This window comes from Pieris brassicae, chromosome 8, assembly GCF_905147105.1.
Source record: "Pieris brassicae chromosome 8, ilPieBrab1.1, whole genome shotgun sequence".
NCBI classification, from domain to species: Eukaryota; Metazoa; Arthropoda; class Insecta; order Lepidoptera; family Pieridae; genus Pieris; species Pieris brassicae.
The window spans coordinates 1,428,432-1,455,210 of record NC_059672.1 but is presented as its reverse complement, the minus strand read 5'-3'; the positions used below and the strand labels follow the sequence as shown (position 1 = coordinate 1,455,210).

Here is a 26,779-nt window from a genome sequence, read left to right as displayed (position 1 = left end):
CGTGCAATTTCAACAAAATTGTTGGATTGTTAAAATAATCTAGGACATGATAATTGCAGAGACGAGAGCGGCAACAAATTGACAGCCTCTTTAAAAAAATACAAATCCGCAACAGGATTTTTCAAGCCCGACAAATTCAAAGAAACAATACCAAAGCAATGTTCCTCAATGAAATAAAACGTGGGGTTTACGTACAAAAGCCATTTACTTCCGTCTCTTACATGACTAGTACATAAGGTAATTATATAATTTATTTAAGCCTTTGATAGGATTAGACGAGTTCTGTCATTAAGACATCGTAACCGATGCAATTAATTTTATATAACAAAAATTTTACGAAGTGAAGAATTTTGTTTATCTATGTGATCTGATATGGCTTTGTATATTGCCTAAGTGTTATCTGTTATAATATGGATATGTGGTACGACCTGTGGTATGTGGTGGTGGTATTAAGCGTACGACCAACCAGGCTCCAGAAGATAAAGCACTCATAAGGAAATTGTAATCGTGTTTACAAAAAGCTCCCAAGCGAAGTTAGACTAGAACTATCACCGAATAAATTCAAAGCTCTCTGTAAACGTAAATTAATGGTTAAAGCTTTTAATAAATTTGACGAATATTTAAATTATCCTAATCCTTAGGATTTATTTGCTCCAGTTCAAACAATTTGTATGACTTAATACTTGGCGATTCAAAAGAGTAGCGGAGATCTTGTCAGTTGTTCAGTTTTTCTTGCTCTTGACTAGCAAACTGGTAATAAATGTAAATTTAGAATCAATTTAACATATTTTCTATTGACTTTACCTACTTATAAACCCATATGATTAAAGTTATTTTGAGTTTGGATTTACGTATAAATAAATAAACTTGGGTCGGTATAACGGTCTTAAAAAATAATAATTGACAAATTACTATTATATTAGCTATATAGCAAATTTTCAAATAAAACGCAAAATCTCAATACCAAGGATTCATGTGTAAATTTAGGATCTTGTTCACAAGTATTTAGGTCGTTTTGCGTGCGTAAATTGTTAATTTTTTAACACGTATACGTGTTTTAAAGCATTTTGTTAGTGCATATGTTACCAAGATTTATGCTAAAACCCAAGGACAATCTACCCTCGGCTGGGCTTCGCTCGGACAGGACACATACCCGAGCCATAAATAAACATTAACGGTAAACGGTAGATCAGGTAAAGATTTTTTTTGTACACGTGTAATTCTTGTGTCGTGTTAAATTTATTCAATATAAACCAATGTTTTACCAATTGCTCGATATCGGCCACATCGTTTGACACGATAATACTTGGTGTGACGTAGTCATTCAGAACAGTCGATCAACTACGTAGGTGTGTCAAACAAAGCCGGCTTAAGACTCGTAGGTCTTCAATTAGTAACTCTGCATATTGTATCCATACTCTCGAGCCGCTTACTTGTCTCCAATAGTTAATACTCATAAACCATAATAAGATTAGGCCATATTACACGAAATCATACCAGTGTCTTCCAAGTGAGTGCTGAAACTGAAGTGGTTAAGTAAGTGCAGAAATACCGTCAACATTATAGTCAGGATGTTCAACCTGTACCAACATATGAAGGCTAACAATGAAGGGAAAGAACAGAAAGAGCCAGAGACAACTGGTCATGATCGATTCTACCAGGAGCGGCACAGGTCCAGTTATAAGAAGAAAAAACGCCGGTGTCGAAGAGCGCAGTCGGCTGCGGAGTTGAACCCTGACTTGATTGTTGCCGCAAATGCTAAAAGGAATGCCTTCAAGACTCGTTCAGTGTCCACTGATAAAGAAGAGAGTGAAGGTGAGTGGCTATTTCTTCATTGTCTTTACTTAGTTACAGGCGTTAAGCAGACAGAATGTTGGTCACAACAGTCTTTTCTTGAATGATCTAGTATTCGTAAACTGAATCTAACATCCAAAATCTGTCCCAAATAATTAATTGCATTTAAAAGGTGTTAATGTTCTGTGGGCGTGTCTTCAGCTCGTATTCAAAAAACGGATCCTATCTTGAGCACGGATATCGAACTTGAAATGTTTGCGTCTGGTAGATCTTTTAGAAATACCTAGATGTAGAACAAACCCATCTCCCAAGTCTTTTTACAACGCCCATCCCGCTTAATATCATTTTCTTATGAATTTTCTTGACCCTGTTGCTTAAGTTGACTAAGGACGCACTTATATTTGTAATTATTATCGATTTGCGGCTTTAAAGTAGAAGCATAGAATAGAACATGAAATTCCTTTTTCGGAGGTCGATTTTAAGACTTAACCCGTAACTGAGACCGAGAACGTCGGAGAAGAATAGGAAATTCTACCAGTATCACTTTGACGTTCGTCGTTCCACAACTGAGCCCTTAAGACAGTTTTTGCCGCGCACCACCACTATCAGGAACCAGCTGCTCACTGAACTATCAAATTTATTTTGGGTCCTTCAAGAAAAGAGCGTACCAATTCGTAAAAGGCTGGCAACGAACTCGCGATCCCTCTGGCATTGAGAGTGTCCATGAGCGGTCGTCGCTTAACAACAGATGATCAGCCTCCTGCCCGATTTCCCCCTGTTCTATAAAAAAAAACTTTAGTATTAATCCAAGAGCAGGTTCACAATGTATTCCATAACGGTTTTGACAAAGGATCAACACTCGATTGCATCTTGAGATATAAGTTGCAATATGAGCCGACAGGAATGTAAAGTGATGTTATTATATATTAATTAATTTCAAATTACCTGATAAGTAACTCGTCTTGGAAGTCAAAAAACGCTGTGATGATTCGCAAGAAAATAAAAAGTAATGCTAACTATTAATCTAAATTTTATCTTCTAATATAACTACGTTTTAACTTACAGAAGAGAACTCTGACCGCACCCCGTTGGTCGCGCAGAAGATAGACTCGCTAGCCAAGCTCTTTAATAAATCAATTATGGGCTCCGGTTCTGGAAAGAATTCGCCAACTGAGGCAAAGTAAGTAAAAATATCTGTATAAATAATACAAAATTATAGCTGGCAACATATATATAGATAGATTCGCCCTTTTAAAGTCGTTTAACCTTTTTGCCTAAATTCATGATGGTGATACATTTCAGTTCTATTTATTCATGAGAGCATTGATAGTCTAGTGACTTAAGCATGCGACTCTCATCCCTGAGATTGTAGGTTCGATCTCCGGCTGTGCACCAATGGACTTTCTTTCTATTCGGCATTTAACATTTGCTCGAACGGTGAAGGAAAACATCGTGATGAAACCGGGTTGTCTTAGACCGAAAACGTCGACGACTTGTCAGGCACAGGAGGCTGATCACTTACTTGCCATCATTAAACCGATACAGAATTCTGAGGCCCAGACCTAAAAAGGTTGTAACGCCACGCCATATTATGAAAATCGTATCTAGGATCTCCACCTGCTATACGAGCCCATTTCCTACTTATTTTTCGTGTAAATGTTTTTCTTTTAAGATATCCAGACAGCCCCATAGAGAGTGGCATCGCAATGGTCATATGCTCAGAATATCTATCCAGAACACCCAGGTAATGCGATAAATATATTAATTGACATAGTTCAAATTTAAGTACCGCGTCCTCATCGTTCTTTTAACATTTTGAACTTAATCCGCTTTTCTACTTGCGACGACTGACAAGACTCAAGACGCTTGACACCTGGAACGAGCGCTATGTCGGGGACGAAAATGTTTTCAAAGATGCAAACAAACAAGTGAAGACAGGCGCTTCGCACCTCACATGGGCCGTATCCTGAATGATCATGGGGCTTTTGGACACTATTTACACAGTGAAGACAAGCCACGCCTACGGCTCTGATGAATCAACCGACCAAGCGGTGGTTTATTTTTTGACTCTCTGACTTTTGAAAGAGCTAGGGATCTTGAACTCGAGACTAAGTTAAGGCATAAGGGATGGTCTACCTGACACGCTCGAAAAGATTTACAAAAGGTAACGTGGAAACCGCCAGCTAGCAGACTCCGACTTGCCCATAAATATGTGGATATTTCTGGAGTAGTTGTCGTCCGAGCCTGGCGGTAGACGTCAAGCCGACCAGACCTAAGTTTAAACAAATGAAGTCCGTTTATGGGATTTGACACTTCCCTGCTGCCTATCGTGCTTGATACTATGCACTTGATGTTATGTATTTTTTAAGTATTTTATAAAAAAACATTTACAGGTATACGCTGTTAAAATCATTAAATCAAATAGGATACCGCACCAATAAGCATTGGTTTACCATACAAGATAACACTATTAAAACTGAGAGGCTCCTAACTGTGGTAAGATTTTTTTACATTCTCTTGTCCACTATAGAATTAGCAGGGACAGGGACGAAACTTTTAAAATTTGTTTTAAAAGGTGAGGCTAGAAGCTGACATGATGTTAAGTGATCCAATAATAAAGATATAGACACAATTTAAATTAAATTTTTATAAGTCTCTTTGAAGGGTATATTAATGGTACATTTGACAGATCTTCAGGAGTCGATCTTTTCTGTACATTGGTACTCCGACATACGGGTTCATTCCGCAACCTTGCTCGTATATCAAATAAATGTTCCCTATTAAAATTATTTGAAATGCTATTAATCCGTTCCAGCACCTAAAACACCACCTCAGTTGTTTTTTTTTAATGTTTTTGAATACGTATATGTTTTTACACTGTAATTCAATAGACATCATCGTCGTACCTATGGTTATATTAAAAATGTGATACTGATTTATAAATGCACAAAAAGCAAAAACCGCGAACCCAACTTATAAAAAAATGTTTCGAAAACGAGGCAAACAAGCCAACAGACTGAGGTCTAGTAGTATTTTTCGTAATCCTTGAACGATTTCCTTGAAAATATAAAAAAACAGCCACGCTTGAAAATGTAGAGATGACGTTTTCATACAATTTTCCAGCCGTCCCCTTTCTTTCAGATTAGTGAAAAATAAACCTTTCTAGAATTAAATTAACTCATTCTACCTTAATCTGACGCGCTCGAGAATTTTGATGATATGATGATGATCTCCCTGTATCATAATCTGCCACGCTTTAGTAATTCCCGAAATCCCTATTTGGGATATTATAGTTTTAGGTGGGAGAAACTGTGAGATTCCTTGTATCACATCTTGCTCTCATCTTAAAGCCACATCGGTCGCTCGAATACTTGACTCTCAAAACACTTCTATATTAGGGCACTCGTATATCGAGGTACCGTTAGAAAAACCTGTATCTCTACATATTTAAAAAATCTCTTCACAGATGCCGTTAACCAGCCAATGTCCCATAGAACCCTCAGAACGAACGCAGGGTCTGATAATGGAACTCTTTCGAGGTCTTCACCATCCATACATATATCCCGTCTTGGATCTCGAGTTGTGTAACGGCCACGCTCTTGTGGTCACGCCCTTTAATTCAACTGGGAGTTTGAAGGATTTAATTTATAAGGTATATTTATACTAACTAACATATATCTTTTCACAACAGACTAAACCTTAACCCAACATGGCGAAAGAGTATTGTACAAGGGAAGCCTTTTGTAGTAAAAGTACATTTTGCTCACTCAAGCTTTCTTAGTTTTATAATCGTAGCAATCTTCTAAATCGTCAGAGTTACGCCCCGAGAGTGTAGCCTGACACAGGCACTCCTTACAACAGTTACATTGCATTCATTCGTTTCATAGCAAATATCTAAATCAGGAGAGTTACGCCCCGAGAGTATAGCCTGACACAGGCACTCCTTACAACAGTTACATTGCATTCATTCGTTTCATAGCAAATATCTAAATTAGGAGAGTTACGCCCCGAGAGTATAGCCTGACACAGGCACTCCTTACAACAGTTACATTGCATTCATTCGTTTCATAGCAAATATCTAAATCAGTAGAGTTACGCCCCGAGAGTATAGCCAGACGTAGGCACTTTCTTCGTTACGTAGCCATTAACAGTTTAATATTTCGCTTACATTCTATTGTTGTAGGCTAGTGGTTAATATAAAGTAAAAGGAAAACCGCAGCCCATGGACACCCATGTGGATGGGTACCGGCCTCTTAGGGATGTGTATATTTGTGAAGACCTCCACTGGAAGCACAACTAATTAAACAGTGCAGTTAAATCGGTTTAGTGTTTATAAATGATGTATGACGTCGTCGTATTATACTTAAGTACGATGACGTCATACGCAGAAGATTGTTGATTTGCTACACTATGGTTTTTTTTAACAAGAAGACCTTAAGCAATAGGTCTTATGGACTTTTAGGGTCCTTTAAGAAAGTGTCAGAATTCTTATATCGCCACGCGTTCGCGAGACCTCTGGCATTAACATATCACTTCATATATATATATGTAATATAATGGGGCGACATACTATAACTGGTGAGCCTCCTGTCTGTTTGAAATCTGTTCCATATAAAAAGTCATAGGTACTTGAGTAGGCATTAACATATCACTTCATATATATATATGTAATATAATGGGGCGACATACTATAACTGGTGAGCCTCCTGTCTGTTTGAAATCTGTTCCATATAAAAAGTCATAGGTACTTGAGTATCAATCTATTTGACATTATTTTAAAAATAAACAACTAATATTTTTAGAGTACATGGAGCGACGAATACGTAAAGAAATACACGCCAGCTGGAACAGGCCTTCCAGCATCACAGGTCGCCCGTTTCGGAAGGCAAATACTGGAGGCGCTACTATTCCTTAAAGACAAGGGATTTCCACCATTCAAACACTTGCACTCCGGGAATGTTATTGTTCAAAATGGTGTAGCGAGGTACTATGAATTAAACATAAATGACTTATATATTACTTATTTCTGATAACATTTTAATTATTTCTATTAAGCTCTTTCGTGCAGCCTCATATTGGCTTCGTCTCTCATCCCTGAGCTCGTAGGTTCAACCCCCGGCTGTACACCAACGGTATTTATGTCTATTCGCACATTTAACATTCGCTCGAACGGTGAAGGAAACTGTTGTCAGGATTCGCATTCCTCAGATCCAGTGACAGGAGGCTATTAGATTGACAAATGATCACGAAACCGATACAGCAATCTGAGGCCCAGACCTAAAAAGGTGGTAGCGCACCAGATTTATTTTATTTATTTACCTCGTTCGGTTTTACATGTTAGGTACTTGTTTGGTATGATAATAAACTCTTGCTTGCACCCTGCGTAGACTAGAAGAAGGATGGATAAGTTTAGGTCTTTTTATGGAGCAAAATATTTTTTTACCGGTCTTCTACCTCATTTGTTTCATACAAATAAAATAAGATAAGGCCCCACCTTGCCTATTAGAAAAAACAATTGAACATGAAACAGATACTGAGCCAGACCAGTCAGTACAAGGCCTGGTTTTTTCAAACCATACACCATCGGAATGATATTTTTTAATTTATGTAAAGATATTTCTTACATTTGGTTGTCTGAAAGAATTTCCTCTCAGTATCGAGACTTCTAAATTTTCTAGTTACATTTAGTTTCGCATGTAATTGTTTATGAATAAATTAAACAAAGAAAATCATGACGACAGTTTATTTATTTAGAAAACCTTTAAGCTTACTTAACTATAATACAAAGTTAATTTTAAATCCAAACGCCGTTTACAGACTAAACAAAGAAAATGCGTGTAGGTTGTGGGTTTGTATATGTGTAACTGAAGATTGTGTTAAAAACGGATTGATTGAGTGACATGTTCTAAGGTTTTTTTTAATTATAAATAAATATATAATATATGTAACCTATATATTTATTATATAATAATTTATAAAACAACATAGATTACTTTCGTTAGCAGAAAAAACGCGGGTGACATTGACTGGCGCCATCTTGCCAATATTTGACACGAAAAATTTGCCACCATTTTTTAATGTTTTCAGAATCTGTGGTCTAGAAAACAAGATGATAGGAGCAACGGGGCGTAGCCCTACATCAGTACCTTTCCCTGAAACATTAGCCCTCGGTCACGTGATGTTCGAGATGTGTGCCGGGACTGAAACCGATTTTTCCTTACTGCCAGATTTGCAGGCTAATTATCCACAAGTGAGTAACAAATACAAACCATAAACTATTGTCTCTGATTTACGTGAATTTTTATAAAACTGAAGAATAAAGGGACACAATACGTAAATGTTTTACAAATTGTTAGCAGTCAAATGTCAGTTGTCAATGTGACATTCGATTAGAGAATCACAATATAAAAAGTTATCTGTGAGATTGTAGTGTCCATGTTTGACAAACACTTTAAGGTAACAAAATATAATAAATTCGAACTGCTATATCTAATTTTCGTGTCACGGTAACTAAAACCACATTAAGGAGAAACGAAGTTCGCGAGGGCAGCTGGTATATATTATGTATATGTTGCTGCTTCAAGAAATTTTACAATTTTCTGTTTAGCTCTTCATCAGTCCATCTGGCACAAGATAATTTAATAAATATAAACCTCTTTTCGTGGTCTACAGTTCTATAGTCTCTACAGAGGACCTATTTCAAGATGAGACTTGATAGATAGGGACGAAGTATTATTTGATAGCGAATCACGAAGACTCTTGTTTCAGGTGGTGGAAATAATTGAAATAATATTTGGCCCGCGTACTCCAAACCTGCATGAATTGCTAATCACGGAACTATTTAGAAAAATTGACCTCCGAGAAATGAAGGGACCCTGTCTACCTGTAAGTCATTTTGGGTCGTGGGGCATCTAACTCCTTTGGGTTTTAATTGTTTATGGTCAGCATTGTGCGTTCACCAAATTCAGAATTATGAAAGAAATATCATGTACACATGAGAGAAGAGGAACATGATCAATCGACGATATGGCTGTGATACGTGGATATACAAACAGGGTGTGGCTTTGGCGCTGGCATATTACCTCTTGATCTAGACATAGTCATAGACATAGACATAACATTTATTACTAACAAAACACACACACAGAAACACATAAAATTACAATAATCCAAAAAAAATAATAATAATAGAGTGATAAAATTTTTTTTAAAGAAAAAGGTTTAATTGTGTAATGCGTGTGTGCTGTGGTTGTAATTGGCCCTGGCTCAGCATTATGCTGAGGAGCACACTTGTTCCACAGCGCTGGTCATTATGCCAGAGACCACAGCAGCTAGTTTGCGCCTCAGTCGCCAAAAACAAATAAGAACCTAATACTCAGTAGAAACAAATAATAATAATAGTAAAAGTTAGCAGTGCAAGCAATGAAGAAGAAAAAAATTAAATAATATTTAAATCTCAACATTTTTCAATGTAAATGTGTCTAACCGCAGCAGCTAAAGCCTGTTAGAAATGAATTACTTATGTATTAAATTCGTGTCTGACAGTGCGTCTGTGCTGATGGCATTAGAAAATAAAAACATGAACAATAAACTAATACTGGAGTGTCATCATGCACTGGAGTCAATGAACATAACAAACAGGGTTTCCATACAGAGGATCTTTCGGCAATGATGCTACCGACGAGTTTGCAAAGAGAGGATCGTGCTGGCTGGCTTCTTCTCTCGCCAAAGATCCACAGAACTCCAACATCCGGTCACAAAACGCTTTCTGCAGACAGTCAAAGATTGCCAGCAGTAAATTCGCTAGTGACAAAGCGACTTCTAAGTTTCAACAAAATTAATCTCAAAACAACGGTAGGAACAAATACGGGCCATTACCCCATTACCTCTGTAACGCAACAGATGGGTTGTACAGAGGCTGTTTCAGGGTAGAGGAATCAGTCACGTAGTCCTGGAATGCGTGGCTGTGCATTCCTAATAAACAGAAATGCTCCGAGCAATCGCTATCGTGCTATCGTGAAGCCTGCAAATTGCCCAGGAAACTTCTGGAAGAATTAGCCAGGACTTTACGAACACTGGAGCAAATTTGGCAATGTGTCCAGTGTCCATGGGCGATGGTATCGCTTCACATCAGGTGAGCCTCTTGCCCGTTTGCCTGCTATTACATAAAAAAAATGCAAAAGCAAGCAAGAAACAGAAGATTTATTCGATAAGAATACAGCAATTACATTTTTTTTCACAGTTACACAACTAAAAAGAAATCAAAATAAAAGAAAATAATACAAATATACAACAATAACTAAAAATATGTAATTTATTTGATAGAGATTACTCTTAATAACATTTTCACACAGTCAAATTGCCTAAAAAACATTTTAATTTGAGTGTGTGTGTGTTATACGCTACAATGATTTTCAGAGCTTCAATCAACGCCTCTCAAATTCTTGTTTATCGCTGCTTAACGACGTATCTCGCCATACTCCAGACTTCGGTGATAGTCCAAACGAGCCTTATCCACAAACGCGGGGAGACTACACACCACCGCGACTGGTATCACCCAGTTCCCCACCACGCAGGTATATAACAAAAAATATACGTCTTTCGATTGAGGCTAACATTCCTTTGAGAAAGATCTTAATTCGAGTAGATCCTATGATTGTACAACACCGATGTCTTTAATACATTTGACAATTGACATTTCAAGTTGAAATGTGACATTTAAGGACATGTTTGCCGCGCACCACCGCTATGTGGAACCAGCTGGCCACTGAAGTATTTCCGAACCAATTCGACTTAGGGTCCTTCAAGAAAAGAGCGTACTAATTCTTAAAAGGCCGGCAACGCACTCGCGAGCCCTCTGGCATTGAGAGTGTCCATGGGCGGCGGTATCACTTAACATCAGGTGAGCCTCCTGCCCGTTTGCCCCCTATTTTAAATAAAAAAAATGTATGTTTTAATTTTTTAGTTATTTAATCAAAATCAAATCTTAAACATAGGATAAAGGCTGGTTTTGTATTTATAGAGTTAATATAAAAATGCCAGGCCAGATGGTTTCATTCATAATTTTTTAAAGCACATAATGAGCATTTTGATAGGCTGAATTAGTAAAAATATTTAAAATTTTAGACAACCTCGTCTGATGTTAAGTGATACGGCCCATGGACACTCTCATTGCCAGAGGGCTCGCGAGTGCGTTGCCGGCCTTTTAAGAATTTGTACGCTCTTTTCTTGAGGATAAGATCCTAGTCGTATTGGTTCGGAAATTACAATCACTAAATATTTTTAAACAAAGTCATCTTCCGCTTTGTCTGTTCTCCATAACTCAAAAACTATACGAATTTTCCTACTGTTTGTAATAACAGATGGGCTGAAAAGTTCGTAGGCTAACATAAAAGAAATCTTTTCTTGTTGTTGATAGAATTTGATTCAATATGGTTACCTTCTAGAGCAATACAACGATTATAGCGGTCATACAACCTTTCGATACCATATTATAGATGACGATTAGTCTTTATCCTCAAAATAAGCTTCAGTTTCGGAGATTACCTCTTCTGAGAACAGGAAAAAGTCCCTTGGGCCAAATCTTTCCAAAAAATTGAAATTATTACGATTAAACAGTTTCGAACACCTAATCAGAACAAACAGTCAGTTGTGTTGTATTTTTTTTGAATGGAATCTCGCTGTTGGCCTTAAGGGCCTTTACAGCTCAGCTCGGTATGTTTTGGCGAGCGTAGCTCGGCCAGAATGGCTTGTTTTCCCGCGGCTAGCGCAAGGGCGTCTCCTGTGAGACTCGAACCTCGGCTTGGGCCGTCGCGGGGCGGTCAATCGCCTGAAGGGCAGGACGGAAGCTCACTGGAGTGAGCGAAATGCGAAGTAAAGGTCCTCGCCTTCCCCGGTGAAGGCGGTTTTTTACCCTAGTCTGTGAATTTCTATTTTTATTATTGGCCGCGCGGGCGGCATTTAATTTATTGTTTGCTACAGTAATTGGATCGTCCGGATCCGTTAGTGTGTGTCGGGGCCTCCTACGAGCCCTTTTTGTCGGGAAGGGGTAATAGTTGATGCTATTACGCACCAGCGGATTGGGATGGTGTTTAGCCTTGTCAAAGTGGCGTGTGGACGCCAACTTCATCCATTGGGCTATGGTAGGGAGCTCCAGGTCGTGGTGGAGATCGACGTTTCTCACATAGAAGGGCGCACCAGTCGCGATTCTCATGAATCGCGACTGAAGCACCTGTAGCCGGTGAATATAGGAGGGGGGTTGTGTTGTAAATGTATACATGTGTCTTTTAAAGGTTAAGGGTCCATGCGCGCTCAGGTTGTTTTTGTCACCGTGTCTATTTCCTTACTTATAACAAGCCTGTAGATATGTATAGAGATGCACCCATGTTACGACGTGACAACTGGGTGACATTTATGTACGCTGACCGGCAAGCCCATGACGAAACTGTCACAGTTCGGTTTTCCTAGCAATGTTTGCACAAGTGTATGTCACTCGTAGCGTCGTTCGTTCGCAATCGTCATCATCTACACAAAAGTCAATATCTACACAAATAACGAGGGATATTGATAATGACATCATAATTGAAGAAGTGGAAAAAATATCGGATATGATAAAACGCTGAAAGACTACTCCGACTTTAATTTGAAATAATTACGTAAAATAATATTTAGCATTGTTTGGGGTAACTAATTGTGATGACGATGACACGGAAAAAAGCATTTTGCGCTATCCTTGGTGTCATTGTTAAAAGCAGTAAATTAAAAAAGAAGACAGTTCAAAATAATAAAAAAAATTCAAGACGCTCAGTGTAAAAGCCCAATAGCGCCCAGCGAAATTATTCTTTTATGTTTAGTCCATCTACAAGTTACATAGGAAGAATGAAGGTTCCCAAATTTATGACATTGGCCACGAATAGAGTAAAAACACATTAAATAATTAAATTAAGCCTTGTTTTAAAATAAACATCATCTTAAATTACCGAATATATTTTTTTACTCAGGCACCTCAAAGCTACAGCTAGCCTTTCTTCAGCACAGACATTCATATTCCTAAACTGCAAAGTAATTTATCAAAGCTCCTCGGAAATAACGGAAAAAACTCTTTGCATGTTCTCGAAGATTACAGAACACAGAGTAGAACTTTCTACTTAGTAGCCTGTAACTCCAATGGGATAAAAGTACTGAGTATACTTTTCGTTTTTTTCTTCTGTCTCCTTGAAATCCATATCGGCAAATGACGCTTCAATTTCAAAAAAGTTTTGTCTCCGTCACCCTACGTGAGCGTTATTCACTTTGGAAACATGACGTAACAATGATAAAAACTTTAATGTAATGGTGATAAAAACTTTAATGTAACGGTGATAAAAATAACCGGTGCACGCTAGCCTAAGGCCAACTAAAATCATATTAATGTAATACTAGTAGCCATGTCCATGTACATGAAGCCTACGAACTTTTCAGCCCGTCTAATTCATCAAGTTCTACAAATTTTCTTTATAACTCAAACATATATCCCGTTGTAGTTTCAACGCAGTGTTCGTACCGACTTTGGACGTACTGAAATTCAACCGATAAATGTATTAACTATTGTCATATATGAATGATTAACAAATAACGTGAACGTTTCTATTGGTAATAGAATGTTTGAAATCGGGTCAGTTGATCCAGAGATTACACTCTAAAACTTCACCACTATTATCGTTGTTACATTGAAATAAGCAAGTGATTACATCACGTTACATCAGTGTGATGTTGAAAATCCGCAAAGTATCGGTGCAATCATTCTCACTCACTCACTCACTCACTGTAATCTTTTTTACAGACGTCACTACTTCCATCATCAAGATTCCACGGACTCCTGGCCGTGGTGATACGTTACTCTATGCTTATCATGTTAATCTTATGTTATTATTAAGAATATAATCTTTATTGTGTATAGAGTTTTATTGCAACATAATTTTATAAAGTTTTCCAAGTGTCTAGATCTAACCTTATGTCTGTATATGTCAAGACCTAGGCCAAGGCCTTATAAACGAATCGAAACGACTCCAGTGCTAAATATGCATCATGAGCACACCCTACTTACACACCACTCAACACAGTAGAATTAGGTATAGCTTAGTTAAATTTATTTATTAATTTAGATTTTTTTTTGTTAAATGTTTGAACCTCTTTGTGTATATTATGTATTCCATCGTTAGTTATTATAGTTGTTTTTTTTATATATTATCGTATTTTTGTTCTAAAGGGTGTTTCAGTAAGAGTACACTTTTTAATTTTAAAATAAAAACAATTATTTTATGACAGAGTTGTAATATGTTTAGTGTATTGTAAAAAAGACATGTTGAATAAAATATTCGGCAAATGACACCTACGGCTTCAATGACAGGCCATTACGCTTTTCATGAAATTTTCCATGATGATGATTTTCCATGATGACACAGAGATGTGGCGATGACGCGTTGGATTTCCGTTTTGTTCGGAGTAGTTTCGGGTTTATGTGAATAATTCACAGTTGGTTTGAGCTCCTGAGTTAACTGAATCTTGTACGCATGAAGGTGGAGGTCTTTAGTCAAAATTCGCTGCGTAGTGTGTCGTGAAATTTGAAACTTATTGAGAACGATGTCGAATTGATGTTTTCGGCGACACTCTCGTTTACAGCAGCAATGTTTTCAAAAGACCGACCGGTACGTTGACGCAAGGTATTCTAAGTATCCATAATTGATTCATTTTCTTCAAAGTTTTTGACCACTCTACGAATGGTTGACACATTTGGTGCTTTTTCTCGGATGAAAAATTGGCTAAGTTTGCGAGCGGTTTCAGCGTTTCCCATTTTGTAATGAGTTTTCACAATTATAACGCGTTGTTCCTTCGGAAAGATTTTTAATAATCGGGATAAACAGAGTTGACATCTGTCAAATTTCAGAGTTGCAACTTGCATGAAAAAAAAAATATTCAAATTTTAAAAAGTGCACTCTTACTGAGACATTTTCAATTTAAAAAAAAAAACTTTATTGCGCAACCACTGACATTACGTTTTGTAAATAAAGACCAAATCGAATCAAGGCAGAATCTTATCAATATCGACTATATTTGAGATTATCTTATCTCACTACCGCCTTGAGTCACAACTATCGCGTCATAACCATTGTTGCGTTATTAATGTTCTAAACTATAAATAATTTCAATTATATGCACATGCATATATAGCCATAGATATGGCTATATATGAACGTGAGCGCCATGTATTTTTTTTAATGTAACAGGAGGCAAACGGGCAGAAGGCTCACCTGATGTTAAGTGACTATGTATCTGCGTGTTGTTCCCACGAGAATGTAAGTGCGTGCTCCTATTTCACCATGCCTCCTGCTGATGTCATGTGGAACATGGTGTAATGGTTGCAGCTCCTTACAAACGTTGTGTAATACATTAAAAAAACTTGGCGATTAAAAAGAGTGACGGAGAGTTTATCGCCAGTTCTTCTCTTCCGTTCTACGCCCTTGATTTGAGAACTGGCAGTAAATGTAAAATTTGAAGCATTTCTGTTTTTGATGTTCATAGGTGTACATTGTGTTACCTATATGAATAAAGATATTTTGAGTTTGAGTTTGTCCAGGGTATTCAAGATGGAAGGTGTTAACAATATATAAAATAGGGGGCAAACGGGCAGGAGGCTCACCTGATGTTAAGTGACACCGCCGCCCATGGACACTCTCAATGCCAGAGTGCTCGCGAGTGCGTTGCCGGCTTTTTAAGAATTGGTACGCCCTTTTCTTGAAGGACCCTAAGTCGAATTGGTTCGGAAATACTTCAGTGGGCAGCTGGTTCCACATAATGGTGGAGGACGCAATCACTGCTTTAAGAAACGCTCAGTTCTGCAACGGCGGACATCGAGGTGATGCGGGTGGAATTTCGTATTCTGCTTAAAGTAACTACAAAAATCGAAAAAGTTATCATAATTATAACTAATAATTAATCATATTACGATTTTCGAATTTCATACTAAAAATGCTCAGCAATAGAACTGTAAAAATTTACTCGACCAACTTTTATTCCTTGTCCCAAGCTTGGATACTCGAGAAACTTCAGGAAATGCAGAGGATATTGACTGCGAAGAAGAAAGTAATGCTGAAGAATAGGTCCCATAGGCCTTCTAGATGTTTAAGAAATAATAATCTATATATGAAATCAATAAAAATTATCATAATTAAAAAAAATGCGAATAAATGCATCAAAACATTTGACACTCATTCGAAGTTTACAGAAAATATTGTAGAACTATCCACTTAGTAGCCTGTGGCTTCAAAGGTGTGATTCCAAAAAAAGCGCTTTTCTTCTTCTGAGTCTGATGATTTCAAAGACAATGACCGTTTCTATGAAATCCATATCGGCAAATGACGATTCAATATCAAAGAACTTTTGTCACTGTCAACCTTCGTCAGCGTTCTCCACTAAGGAAACATGACGTAACAATTATAAAAAATTTACTATAACGGTGACAAAAATAACCGTCAGGAGGCTCACCTGGTGGTTAGTGATACCGGCGCCCATGGACACTTCAAACTGTCTACCTTCGACCCTACGAACAATTTAGTCCACCTAAAACATCTCACATCAACATTTTATCTCGGGAGATGAAGATCCTAAAACCATGTCGCGTATTTTAAAAGACGACTTAGGACTTGTAGCCTATACGAGACGTACTAGTCATTTTTTAACTGATATTTTAAAACAGAATAGGGAGATAAAATCGAAACAACTACTGAAGCGGTAAGCAAAGGGAGGTCACAGAAAAAAATTGTTTACGGATGAGAACATTTTTACAATTGAGCATCATTTTAACAAACAATATGACCGTATTTATGCTCAAAGCTCTAAGGAAGCTTTCCAATTAGTCGATAGACTGCAACGTGGGCACTATCCGACTTCAGTGATGATTTGGTGGGGTATTAGTAGCTATGAAGTAGAGACTGAGCCATGCTTTTATCAAAAAGGTATCAAAAGATCGGCACAAGTGTATCAAGATATCATTCTTGAGAAGATAGTGAAGCCCCTTAACACCATGTTCAATAACCAAGAATGGTCCTTCCAGCAAGACTCGGCGCCGGGTCATAAAGCTCGGTCTACGCAGTCTTGGTTGGAAACGAAGGTTTCGGACTTCATCAGAGCCGAAGACTGGCCGTCGTCTAATCGCGGTCTTAATCCGCTGGATTATGATTTATGGTAAGTTTTAGAGAGTACAGCTAGCTCTAAACGCCATGATAAATTGGAGTCCCTAACACAAAGCGTACGATTGGCAGTGAAGAATGTTCCCATGGAAATAGTGCGTGCTTCTATTGATAACTGACCTCACAGTTAATACTGTTTTGCAGCCAATGGAAACCACTCGAATAAGCTTCTTATATTTTAAATTGTTTTATATTTATGTATTAAACTAATACACTGTAAAAGTAATAAATATATTTGCAACAGAACAAATATTTTTTTACTTTGTTTCAGTATTTATGGCTTCGTCATATCATACGGCTAGGTTGTAATAAGCACTGAAGGTGATTCCATGTCAATGTTGAATTTTTAAATCGATTATATGGGAACATCAGCGTGATATTGAAAATCCGCAATTGCTTGAAATTGTAGCTATCGACATCTTCAAGGTCTCGGTGCAATCATTCAACTATCTTTCTCATTTACACCAAAGGAACTCATTGTATTCTATTTACAGACGTCACTACTTCCATCATTGAGATTCCACGGACTCCTGGTCGTGGTGATACGTTACCTTATTATTATGTTAATCTTATGTTATTATTAAGAATATAATCTTTATTGTGTATAGAGTTTTATTGCAACATAATACTGAATAAGTCAAGACCTAGGCCAAGGTCTTCTTATAAACGAATGTCCAGTGCTAAATAACCTGCATCATGAGCTCACCCCACTTACACACCCTCTCGTATATACCGATACTTACACACCACACAACAAAGTTGAAATAGGCATTGCTGAGTCAACAAAGCTTTGACAACAAAAAGTTTTGAACTTTTATGTATATATTATGTTTTACATCTTTGGCTATATGTTTTAAGAATTGAAACGGTCTTTTCTTGAAAGACCATTAGTCGAATTCGTTCGGAAATTTTTCAGTGGGCAACTGGTTCCACATAGTGGTGATGCGAGGCAAAAACTTCCATAAGAAACGCTCAGTTGTGACGTCCGATGATGAAACTCGGCTGCAGACATTAGTCCGAACAACTCCTCTAAACACTCTCCATAGTAAAATCGGAGAAGATGCAGAGAGACTCCACATCGACTCGTCGTCGACTCCCGTAAGGCAAAAATGTATTGGATTTTCACATACTTGAAATCGTGCTAAGTGTCGTTTCTGAATCATATATTCAATTTCAAAGGCCTAAAACTGCACCCAACTCCGATACAAAATGTAACATGAAAAAAAAAGATATATATATATGAAATCTAAGGCGCCCCAACGATAACGTCGAACCAAAACTGAACAATATAAAGCATCTCAGTAAAAACATCTAAAAGTACACACCAGCAAAGTCGGTCTGGTCGGACTTCCGTCCAGCGCTGATTACCCGGTAAATGGATGAGACCGAGGGGATCAAGTATCGCAGACCCTGGGCACTGAAGTCCCAGGCGACATTAACGAAGCTGGAGACGATCAGATAAAAACAGTGGTGTTGTAATCTGCCTCAACAGGATCGGGAATTACGATGCTATGCAATTAATGCCTCAACAGGCCATTGCAGGACTTTTGTATTTTTTAACAAATACTTGGCGACCTTGGAGTTTCTAAGGGTTTCTTTCCAGTAGAGAGAGATAGAACAGAAGAGCTCTCTCTTATGTTAGTTTGGGAAATAGCAAATGTCCAATATTATGTTACAGTTAAAAAAGATGCTATTTGTATGAATAAGAAAAATTTAAGAAACTATGAATTAATGTCTAAATCCCAGCTGGTTTAAAATAAAAGAAAAAAATATTGTTATTTTTTTATTTACATTAAATATACACTTAAATTAATAAGGCACTTTGTCCTATGACGTAATAATATAAATTATTAGATGCAGTTATTTTGTAACTTGGTTCTGGGAAAAATACCATTGGTGTCATACACCAGAAAGCGTACTATTTTTTTTTAAATATCGAATTAGTGGCCAGTAATAACTCGGTTTATTTTTGCCTATTCTTATTTAAATGTCTTTTTTATTACAATACATTTGAGAAATCGGATACATTCACAAATTATAACTTTATTAACAAAGAAATATTGTCTAATTTATAATTCAGTTTCAGGTGCATTCTTGATGTAGGTCTGGAGTTTTGGCTGAGAGTACACCGCGTCAACCACTTTTTGGAAGCTTGGGTATTTCTTTTCTAGGTCTGGAACTTGGAGCATCACCTTTAGGTAGTCGAACATTCCAGCGAATACGAAGTCTGCCCAGGTGAGCTGAAAAATAATGCAGAACTCAAACACAGTTTAGGATAAATGGCGAATGTCAACAGGAATATAAGGAAAAATTAAGAAATGCTTTTCAATTCGATTTCATGTATGAAGTTTATTTCTAACAAGATCGAGCGCGGTATTTATTACGCTTTATAACGATGCGATATTATTTTAATATATGTCAACTCAAAAACGTTTAAACTAATTTAAAATATATCGAAATCCTTGTGGAAGGAATGTCATATAATCTACACGCTTATCATTTTGTCTGAATATGATAGTGTAGCTTCATTGAAGCTATCAACTGTATCCTTTACATTTTTTTTAATCGCTCCGATAGCGACTGTTTTTGGTTATGCTGCTTTTCATGGTATTCGAATCACCATAGCAACCGAATCCCAAACTCTAACTACAACTATATAATAATAATGTTCACAGTTAAGCGTTTTTTAATAATTATTTATAAATATTATATTTTTGATTCCTTTTTAATTGTTCGACTGTCGTCTTGATAACGATAGTATGAATAAACAAATACCTTTCCAACAGCAATGTGTCCGTTGTTCTTTTTGATGATCTCGTCAAGTTTCTCGAGCAACTCCGGGTAGACATTTTTAGTAAAATCCTCGTGATATTTGGCCTTCAATTTCTCGTCGGTTTCGTATTGGACGGTCGCGGCCTCTGTAATTTATTACATCTTTATTGTTACTCTATGGTTAAATTTAGACTCCGCGCCACAAACACGGATATTAATATAAGTATGTAATATCTCATATTTAGACCTTGGAGTATTAGTGATATGTATGTATGTGGATTTATAGTAGTAAGAAGATTTACTCGAACGGTAAAGGAAAACATCGTGAGGAATCCGGCATGCCTTAGACCCAAAAAATAAGCCCGCATATTAGAATTATCACGAAAAAATTCGACGATTTTAATCTAAAGATCTCTCTATTTTGTCTAGGTTTTTGGGAGGCTTTGTTTTTTTTTATATGGCGGGAAAATAAGGTACAAAGACTAAGAGAACTAGGCACAGAACCAAGAAAGCACGATTTTTTTAATTTCTTTATTAAAGTTTACCACATCACACATGATACTATATTCCCGGTTCATCATGATGTTTTGCTTCAACATACGAGCGGGTGTAACTGGCAATAATATTTAATAATAATAAATAATCGCCAAGTTTTTTGTTTTACAGTATGTTTGTATGACTTGTATGTTCCATATGACTTCTTAAGTAATTAATAAAATAAAATTATATGTACAATGTATATCCATAAACATAAGACATATGATTCTAGGTGTTCTAGTGGCGGTTTTAATTAGAATTAGGTTTGAGTGTAGGAAATAAATATAATTCTCTATTATATACTATATTATTATTATTATGTAGATAAACACACTATCAGCTTAATAATTGAAATAGCCTATTTCTAAAAGAATTCAGAGAACTAGACTAATTAGTAATTACGCTTCTCAGTTCTTGCATGATTATAGTGGCCAGTAAAGATTTTACAGGTTTCGAGATTTCCTCTTAATTGCCTACTTCCGAAATCAGTAAGACTAAGTGCTTTCAGACAGTCTTTATAAGGTTTGTTCCTTGTGTCTGACCATATTCGTGGCTTTTCTTTAAAATATTAAAATTATATTTATTCTATTATGAACTTTAACCATTCGTATATTTATACAGCAATAGAATAAGAACCAATAAGATACTTTAATGAATATGGAAATATTTTTGTAATTATTAATAAAAAGCGTAAACGTTGTTTCGCCCGGAAGTGGAAACCCCTTGTGTTAAACCTCGGAGGCGTATCGATGCCGAATATTACAATTAACATTACTTACTCGCACGGACATCGTTAACGAAGTCGACATTCTGGTCGATCTCCAGATCCTCTTCAGCATTGGCTCCGGAGAGGCCGTACTTGCGGCCCAGGTACCGGGAGAGGGCCAAGCTCTGTGCGTAAGCCTTACCATCGATCTCTAGTACCGGCATCTGACCGAAAGGTGTCGCTGTAAAAATATATTTTTTCACATTCTTTATTTCATAATTATGAAACAGGAATACTTAGAATGATTTAATAAACATTATATTGTGTTAGATTGATTTATAAATATTCACTCTGGGAAGTTGCCATTACTAGGTATTACTTGTAATAGGATTCAATTTGTGGCATAGAACCGTTTAAAAGCAGTCACAAATTCAAAGGGCTAGGCCCTTCTGCTAAACAAAGGCCCGAAGGAGACCCCGATACATTAAAAGCCGCCCAGCAAAGTCAAAATTGTTAGCCAAAAGCGCGAATTAACGTTCAATAATCATAAATGATTTACATTTCTACATGTAAAATATACTTTTGGATACACCAAATAATTATTTTATTCAGTGCACACGCACCACGTAATCTACAAAGAGATACTTGGTTGTTATCGCCTGATTAGATTAATTGTGGCTGGAAATTAATCAATTACGTTTGTGTGTGTGTTTCATTGATTTTTTTGTAGGTATAGAAAAGGTTTTTGTAGCTTAGGGTAACATTTGGATGACTCACGTAGCTCGAAATCATATTGGATTTGAAGTAGGTACGCTAACTTAATTAGCATTGAGTCTCCACTCCGATTCTTATCATTAGACATTGTATGTGATTAAGGAAATGAATTAACATCTAACAATAATCGTATGTCAACCGTGACGCATCCAAAATAGCGCAACGAGTATGTGCTACACTTTATCTAACGGTTACCGCAAGGAAGACAGCGGCAGATCTCCAAAAAAATGTTGCTTAAACTATATCAAAACGAGTGTTTAACAGGTGGTCGTAAGACATGTTATCACTTATCAATTCGGATTGTTCAACCTAGATAACAGTACTTATGCGGATAACACGAGTACTATGTAGATGGTTTTTATTTTTAGAAGGTAATTACCACAGCACATGGACGTCAACTTTTAGCGATATATAAGACATTTGAGTCTTGGTCATATATTCGTATACGTCATATATTTGATAAAAAATATGTTCCACCGGATAAACAGACGAAGATAATATCTAAGTTTCCGAGTCGAGACCGCCCGATGTAGTTACTAAAACCGTGGCCTTTAAATGTAAATGGACAAGACCCAATGGACACAAAGGCTGCTGGAATGAAGACCTCGACATAACAAAAGACCAACTGGCCACCCGATGCCTGTCAGTTGGATGAAAATGGAGGACACCTAAGTCCAAAGATGGATCTAAAAGAATGGATTATGACGATGATGATGATGTCGCCTATATATCAAAAAGTGTTGGATTTCGAAATACGGAAGACAGTTTACGCTACAATTTATACCTATAAATATTACAATTCTTGTAATTTAATTTAAAGCTTAGGTGTCTAATTCATTATGGTTTAAGGTTGACTAAAAATACCAATTTTAAAGAGATCACAGAAAATCTGGTAATCAAACACATTGCTTGCACTCGGCCAACAAAGTCGTAAAGCAATTTTACGACTGTTTTAATATTTTGCATATAACTGTAATTCTTTTTTTCAGAATTTCTGCAAATCATTTTATTATTAATAAACACGATGATATCTTTATTCCATGGAAATTATTTTGTTTACTTAACTTTGATTTCCTGAAGTAGATCGCAACAAACATAAATATAGTTTTCTAACAAATAACCATAAAAGTTAATGCGACAGAAAAGAAATAAAGATTCTCTGTTAAAAGAAGATCTCCGTTGTACCAACGTAATAATATTTCCGTAAAGAGAGTGTTAATACGTTATTACGTTCGAGACATTAGTCAAAATGTGCCGCCGTAATGTGCGGTCACTGTGGTGTCTTCCGTAATTATATTTAAACGGTAAAACAATCGTAATAAGCTTTTGCTCTTCAGTCTATCTAGATGAATTATTGTAATATACATTTGTTTTTTTAACTATTAACACTAAATACAAAACAATGTTAAAATTGTCAAATAATTTAAAATAATAGATTTCATTAGTATCCTAGTATGTAGCTTTTACTTGTACGAGGTTGCTCCCCGGGGCAAGCGATATAGCGAGTTGACCCTAACAGTCCTGTTGGCAGAACAGGAAATTAGAAGAACAATAACCCTAACAATTCCTAAAAGAGTTCAAAAAGGCACTAATTACACCTTCCAGAAGCCTATTCCAGTCACGACTCGGTTTGGAAGAAAGTTCTTTGGGAAATTCGAAATATATTGGATGTTCTTCAGTTTTAAAGAACTTCGTCTCAAATGTGTGTTTTCACTTAAAATAAAGAGCTTGTCAAATTCTGGAACATTGTACATATATATGTAAATATTTCAAAACTGTTTTGGGTGCGATACGGCATTGGTGCTTAATAATAGTTGTTTATATATTTATTTGAATGCGACATTCAAGAACTATGTCTAAAGTATAAGTATCTACAGTCCGGAAGTCATTTTCGGAACTACTGAATTAATTTTGATTTTTTTTAATTGGAAGAATAAAGAATATTTCTTTCGGCATTTTGAAATTACGGAGTAAATCATGTAGCAGTGTTGCCAGATGGTATCGACGATGTACCCTAGACTAATTTGATTTCCCCCCAGAAATCCCCTAGGACGCCCTCACCAAGCGGATGGTAGCATGGGCGATGGCGCCATTCTTTAAAGCGGCGGTCATGTTGGGATTGTTGGGAAATGAAAGGCATTAGGCAAAGTATATATAATAGAAAATGGATTTACGGGTTTAAGTTTTATACGGTTTTTGCGATTGCGACCATTTTTGCTATGTTCGTACTACAATTTAGTTCTTAAATGAGGATCGTGATATACAATAGCAAAAAAACTCTGTTTTGTGTGTTTTTGAAATTTCCCCTAACTATTTTTTCCCCCTATTCTGCCCCTAACACGCTTGATAAACCCCTAAATCTAGGGGGAAATCCTCTGATCTGGCAACACTGTACAATATGACATTGTAGACACATAGACAATGTCATCAGTCAGATGTTTCTCTTAAGAATTACCCTTATACGCTTGCTTTTCTGTTATGGCAAACACATCAATAAGAAAGCCTATGTACCGTATAGCAACCCTTTTTTTTCTCTACTTTGCTACCTCTATCTCTATGCTTTGGATTTCTCCATTGCTGTAAACTAATTGATAAATGTTTATTAAATATACATACATGGCCTAAACGCAGGCCAGTCCTCCTCGGAAATCCTGTTGTCTTCAAAGTCCTGGCCACCATAAGCGAGGAGTAGACGAACACTCTCACCGAGAGCCTTAACAGGGAAGTAGTAGAACTTGACATTAGGCATGGTGATCTGAAATTGTTATTAGTATCAATCTTTGAAGCAATTTTACAATTATTTCACATAAAATGTGAGTATAGGCACAAATAATAATGATAATTTATTTTCAAGAATATGGTACAGAAATGTTATGTTATGGTACAAATTAAAGTTCGCATATTCTGCCACACGTCAACATGAGTCATAACATTATAGTCAATTCTTATACATATTATTTTATTTCTACATCATCACATTATTAAAATATATTACGTTATCAAATTAATATTAATTATAATGTTTCACGCAAATAATAATAAATAGAATATTTTTTTTCCGAAAATAGTACATTTAATCGATGAAAGAGTGGCGGAAAGTTTCTAGCCAGGTCTTCTTGCCCGCTCTACGCCCTTGACTTGCGAACTGATAGTAAAAGTAAATTTATAATTAATTTAACTTATTTTTGACGTTCATAAGTGTACTTATTTACCTACATGAATAAATATATTTTGAGTTTGAGTTTGAATGTTTCTGGTAAATTATTATAAACCTTGATTGCCATACACAAGCTGTTTTTCGTATACAATTCTAGTTATATAGAATTAAAAAATTGAACTCTTTTGGGTTAAGGCGCACGTTGGCACTCCGAGAAACGAGAGGGCAGATGCTCTCGCCGGGGAAGCCCTCGGGGAGACGGGGACGCGAATGGGGTATGAAGCGTATCCGCTTTTCTACTTGCGACGACTGACAAGACTCAAAGACTATAGTCAACTGGAACGAGCGCTATGTGGGGGGCGAAACAGCCTCAGTCACAAAAATATTTTTAAAGATACAAAAACAGGATACAAACAATTCAAGACAAAGCGTTTCGTACTCCACAAGGCGCAGATCCTGTCTGGCCACGGGGCTTTTGGACACTATTTACACAGACTCAAACTGACGAGCCCCGTGTGTGACTGTGATGACAGAACCGACCAAACGGTGGTTCATTTACTTGTTGACTATGCAACATTTGAAAGGGCCAAGTGAGAGACTGGTATGAGGGTGTCCCGGGATGGGCTATCCAACGTGTTGCTTAAGCACAGATCGCAACTGGAAAAATTCTGCGGCAACATTGTCAAACATGTCACTGACACTGTTATTAACACAAGAGGTAACGCGGGTGGCACCGGTCGGCGGGCTCCAACTCGCCCATAAATATGATGGCCATGCCCATCAGGCCCGGCGTGAGACGCCAACCCTCTAAGTTAATAATGTCCCTTTTTAAGAAAGGGGAGACTTCGACACTCCCCTGCTACCTAGCTACTCGGTCACATATCTGACTGACTGCGTGCGATAGGCTAGTATGTAGGAGTCCTTTATTAAAAAAAAAGGTTATATAGAAACTAATACACCGAAAAAAATATAGAGCCCTAAAAAATAACCCTAGATAGGCCAAAGATTATGAGTGGGTTTAGTTGTTTTATTGAAATCATTGAAAAAACCATAGTACTCTAGACTACAACCAAAATTTAGCTTACGAAAATGTAATTTTATTTAGTAATTCTTTCTTTTATGTGTACTTGTGTAATTAAAACCAAATACAAAATTATCCAAAAGTATTATCGTTTTTCTATTCTTCATGTATTGTTTGCGTAAATAGTCCATCAACTTAATTACAATTAAAAAAACAATAAATTTAAATGACACACTAATATTTTACAGTATATATTTATTTGGTCTGTTCAATGTTTATTTTACTTTATTAACTGTTAATCTTGTATAAGAAAAATATAAAAATTAATTTAATTTTTCAATGATAGATATTTAGAGAAGATATTTTATAAATAAGCTAAAAATATTACGAAAAAAAATATTGTTGTGTTATACACTTGACGACCTTAAATAAACGGAACGCGACAAGTAAATATTTAATTTATCTTTATTATTAATTCAATTTTAGTGATGAATAATTATTTTAGCCGGTATTTGCAGTCATAGACTGAGTAGGTGGTTATTACAGTAGCAAAGATTTAATATTCTGATTTAAAACAAAGTATGAAGTGAAAGACTTACTGGTTTGGTTCCGAACAACTTCAAAATAATTACTTGCAAATAGTGCAGAGCGTGCTCTCAAGTCTCAACTGAGACCTAAAACCTCAATTGCCAAGTTAAATAGGTTACCGAAATTGATAAATATTACGAAATAGTTTTATTTAATAACACTTGACAGTGACAGTAACTGTTATCTTAACACGTTAATGTACT

The 26,779-nt window shown here is 36.6% G+C and overlaps 2 protein-coding genes across 2 annotated transcripts; one reads left to right on the top strand and one right to left on the bottom strand.

Annotated features, from left to right (window-relative positions):
• The first annotated feature begins 1,509 nt into the window (after positions 1-1,509).
• LOC123713332 (slowpoke-binding protein) lies at positions 1,510-13,727 on the top strand. Its single transcript, XM_045666935.1, has 10 exons — positions 1,510-1,815; positions 2,860-2,974; positions 3,467-3,538; positions 4,188-4,290; positions 5,261-5,446; positions 6,597-6,778; positions 7,882-8,044; positions 8,563-8,679; positions 10,213-10,370; positions 13,616-13,727. Exons 1-10 carry the CDS (start codon positions 1,572-1,574, stop codon positions 13,662-13,664), a joined length of 1,389 nt encoding a protein of 462 aa, XP_045522891.1. The 5' UTR covers positions 1,510-1,571; the 3' UTR covers positions 13,665-13,727.
• A 5,319-nt stretch (positions 13,728-19,046) lies between these two features.
• LOC123713342 (glutathione S-transferase 2-like) lies at positions 19,047-26,727 on the bottom strand. The gene is made up of 5 exons (XM_045666949.1): positions 26,588-26,727; positions 24,427-24,565; positions 21,110-21,277; positions 19,797-19,939; positions 19,047-19,261 (listed from the first exon to the last, which is right to left on the bottom strand). Exons 2-5 carry the CDS (start codon positions 24,557-24,559, stop codon positions 19,091-19,093), a joined length of 615 nt encoding a protein of 204 aa, XP_045522905.1. The 5' UTR covers positions 24,560-24,565; positions 26,588-26,727; the 3' UTR covers positions 19,047-19,090.
• Positions 26,728-26,779: the final 52 nt, after the last annotated feature.

What these genes read in the sequence shown, in the direction of transcription:
- LOC123713342 (XM_045666949.1), bottom strand. Translation starts at nt 24,559, where the DNA reads ATGCCTAATGTCAAGTTCTACTACTTCCCTGTTAAGGCTCTCGGTGAG. An exon ending in CTGGCCTGCGTTTAGGCCAT is followed by an intron (nt 21,278 to 24,426) that starts GTATGTATATTT and finishes ATATTTTTACAG; the next exon opens with CGACACCTTTCGGTCAGATG. An exon ending in CGTTAACGATGTCCGTGCGA is followed by an intron (nt 19,940 to 21,109) that starts GTAAGTAATGTT and finishes AATAAATTACAG; the next exon opens with AGGCCGCGACCGTCCAATAC.
- LOC123713332 (XM_045666935.1), top strand. Translation starts at nt 1,572, where the DNA reads ATGTTCAACCTGTACCAACATATGAAGGCTAACAATGAAGGGAAAGAA. An exon ending in AATTCGCCAACTGAGGCAAA is followed by an intron (nt 2,975 to 3,466) that starts GTAAGTAAAAAT and finishes TTTTCTTTTAAG; the next exon opens with ATATCCAGACAGCCCCATAG. An exon ending in GTTCAAAATGGTGTAGCGAG is followed by an intron (nt 6,779 to 7,881) that starts GTACTATGAATT and finishes TAATGTTTTCAG; the next exon opens with AATCTGTGGTCTAGAAAACA.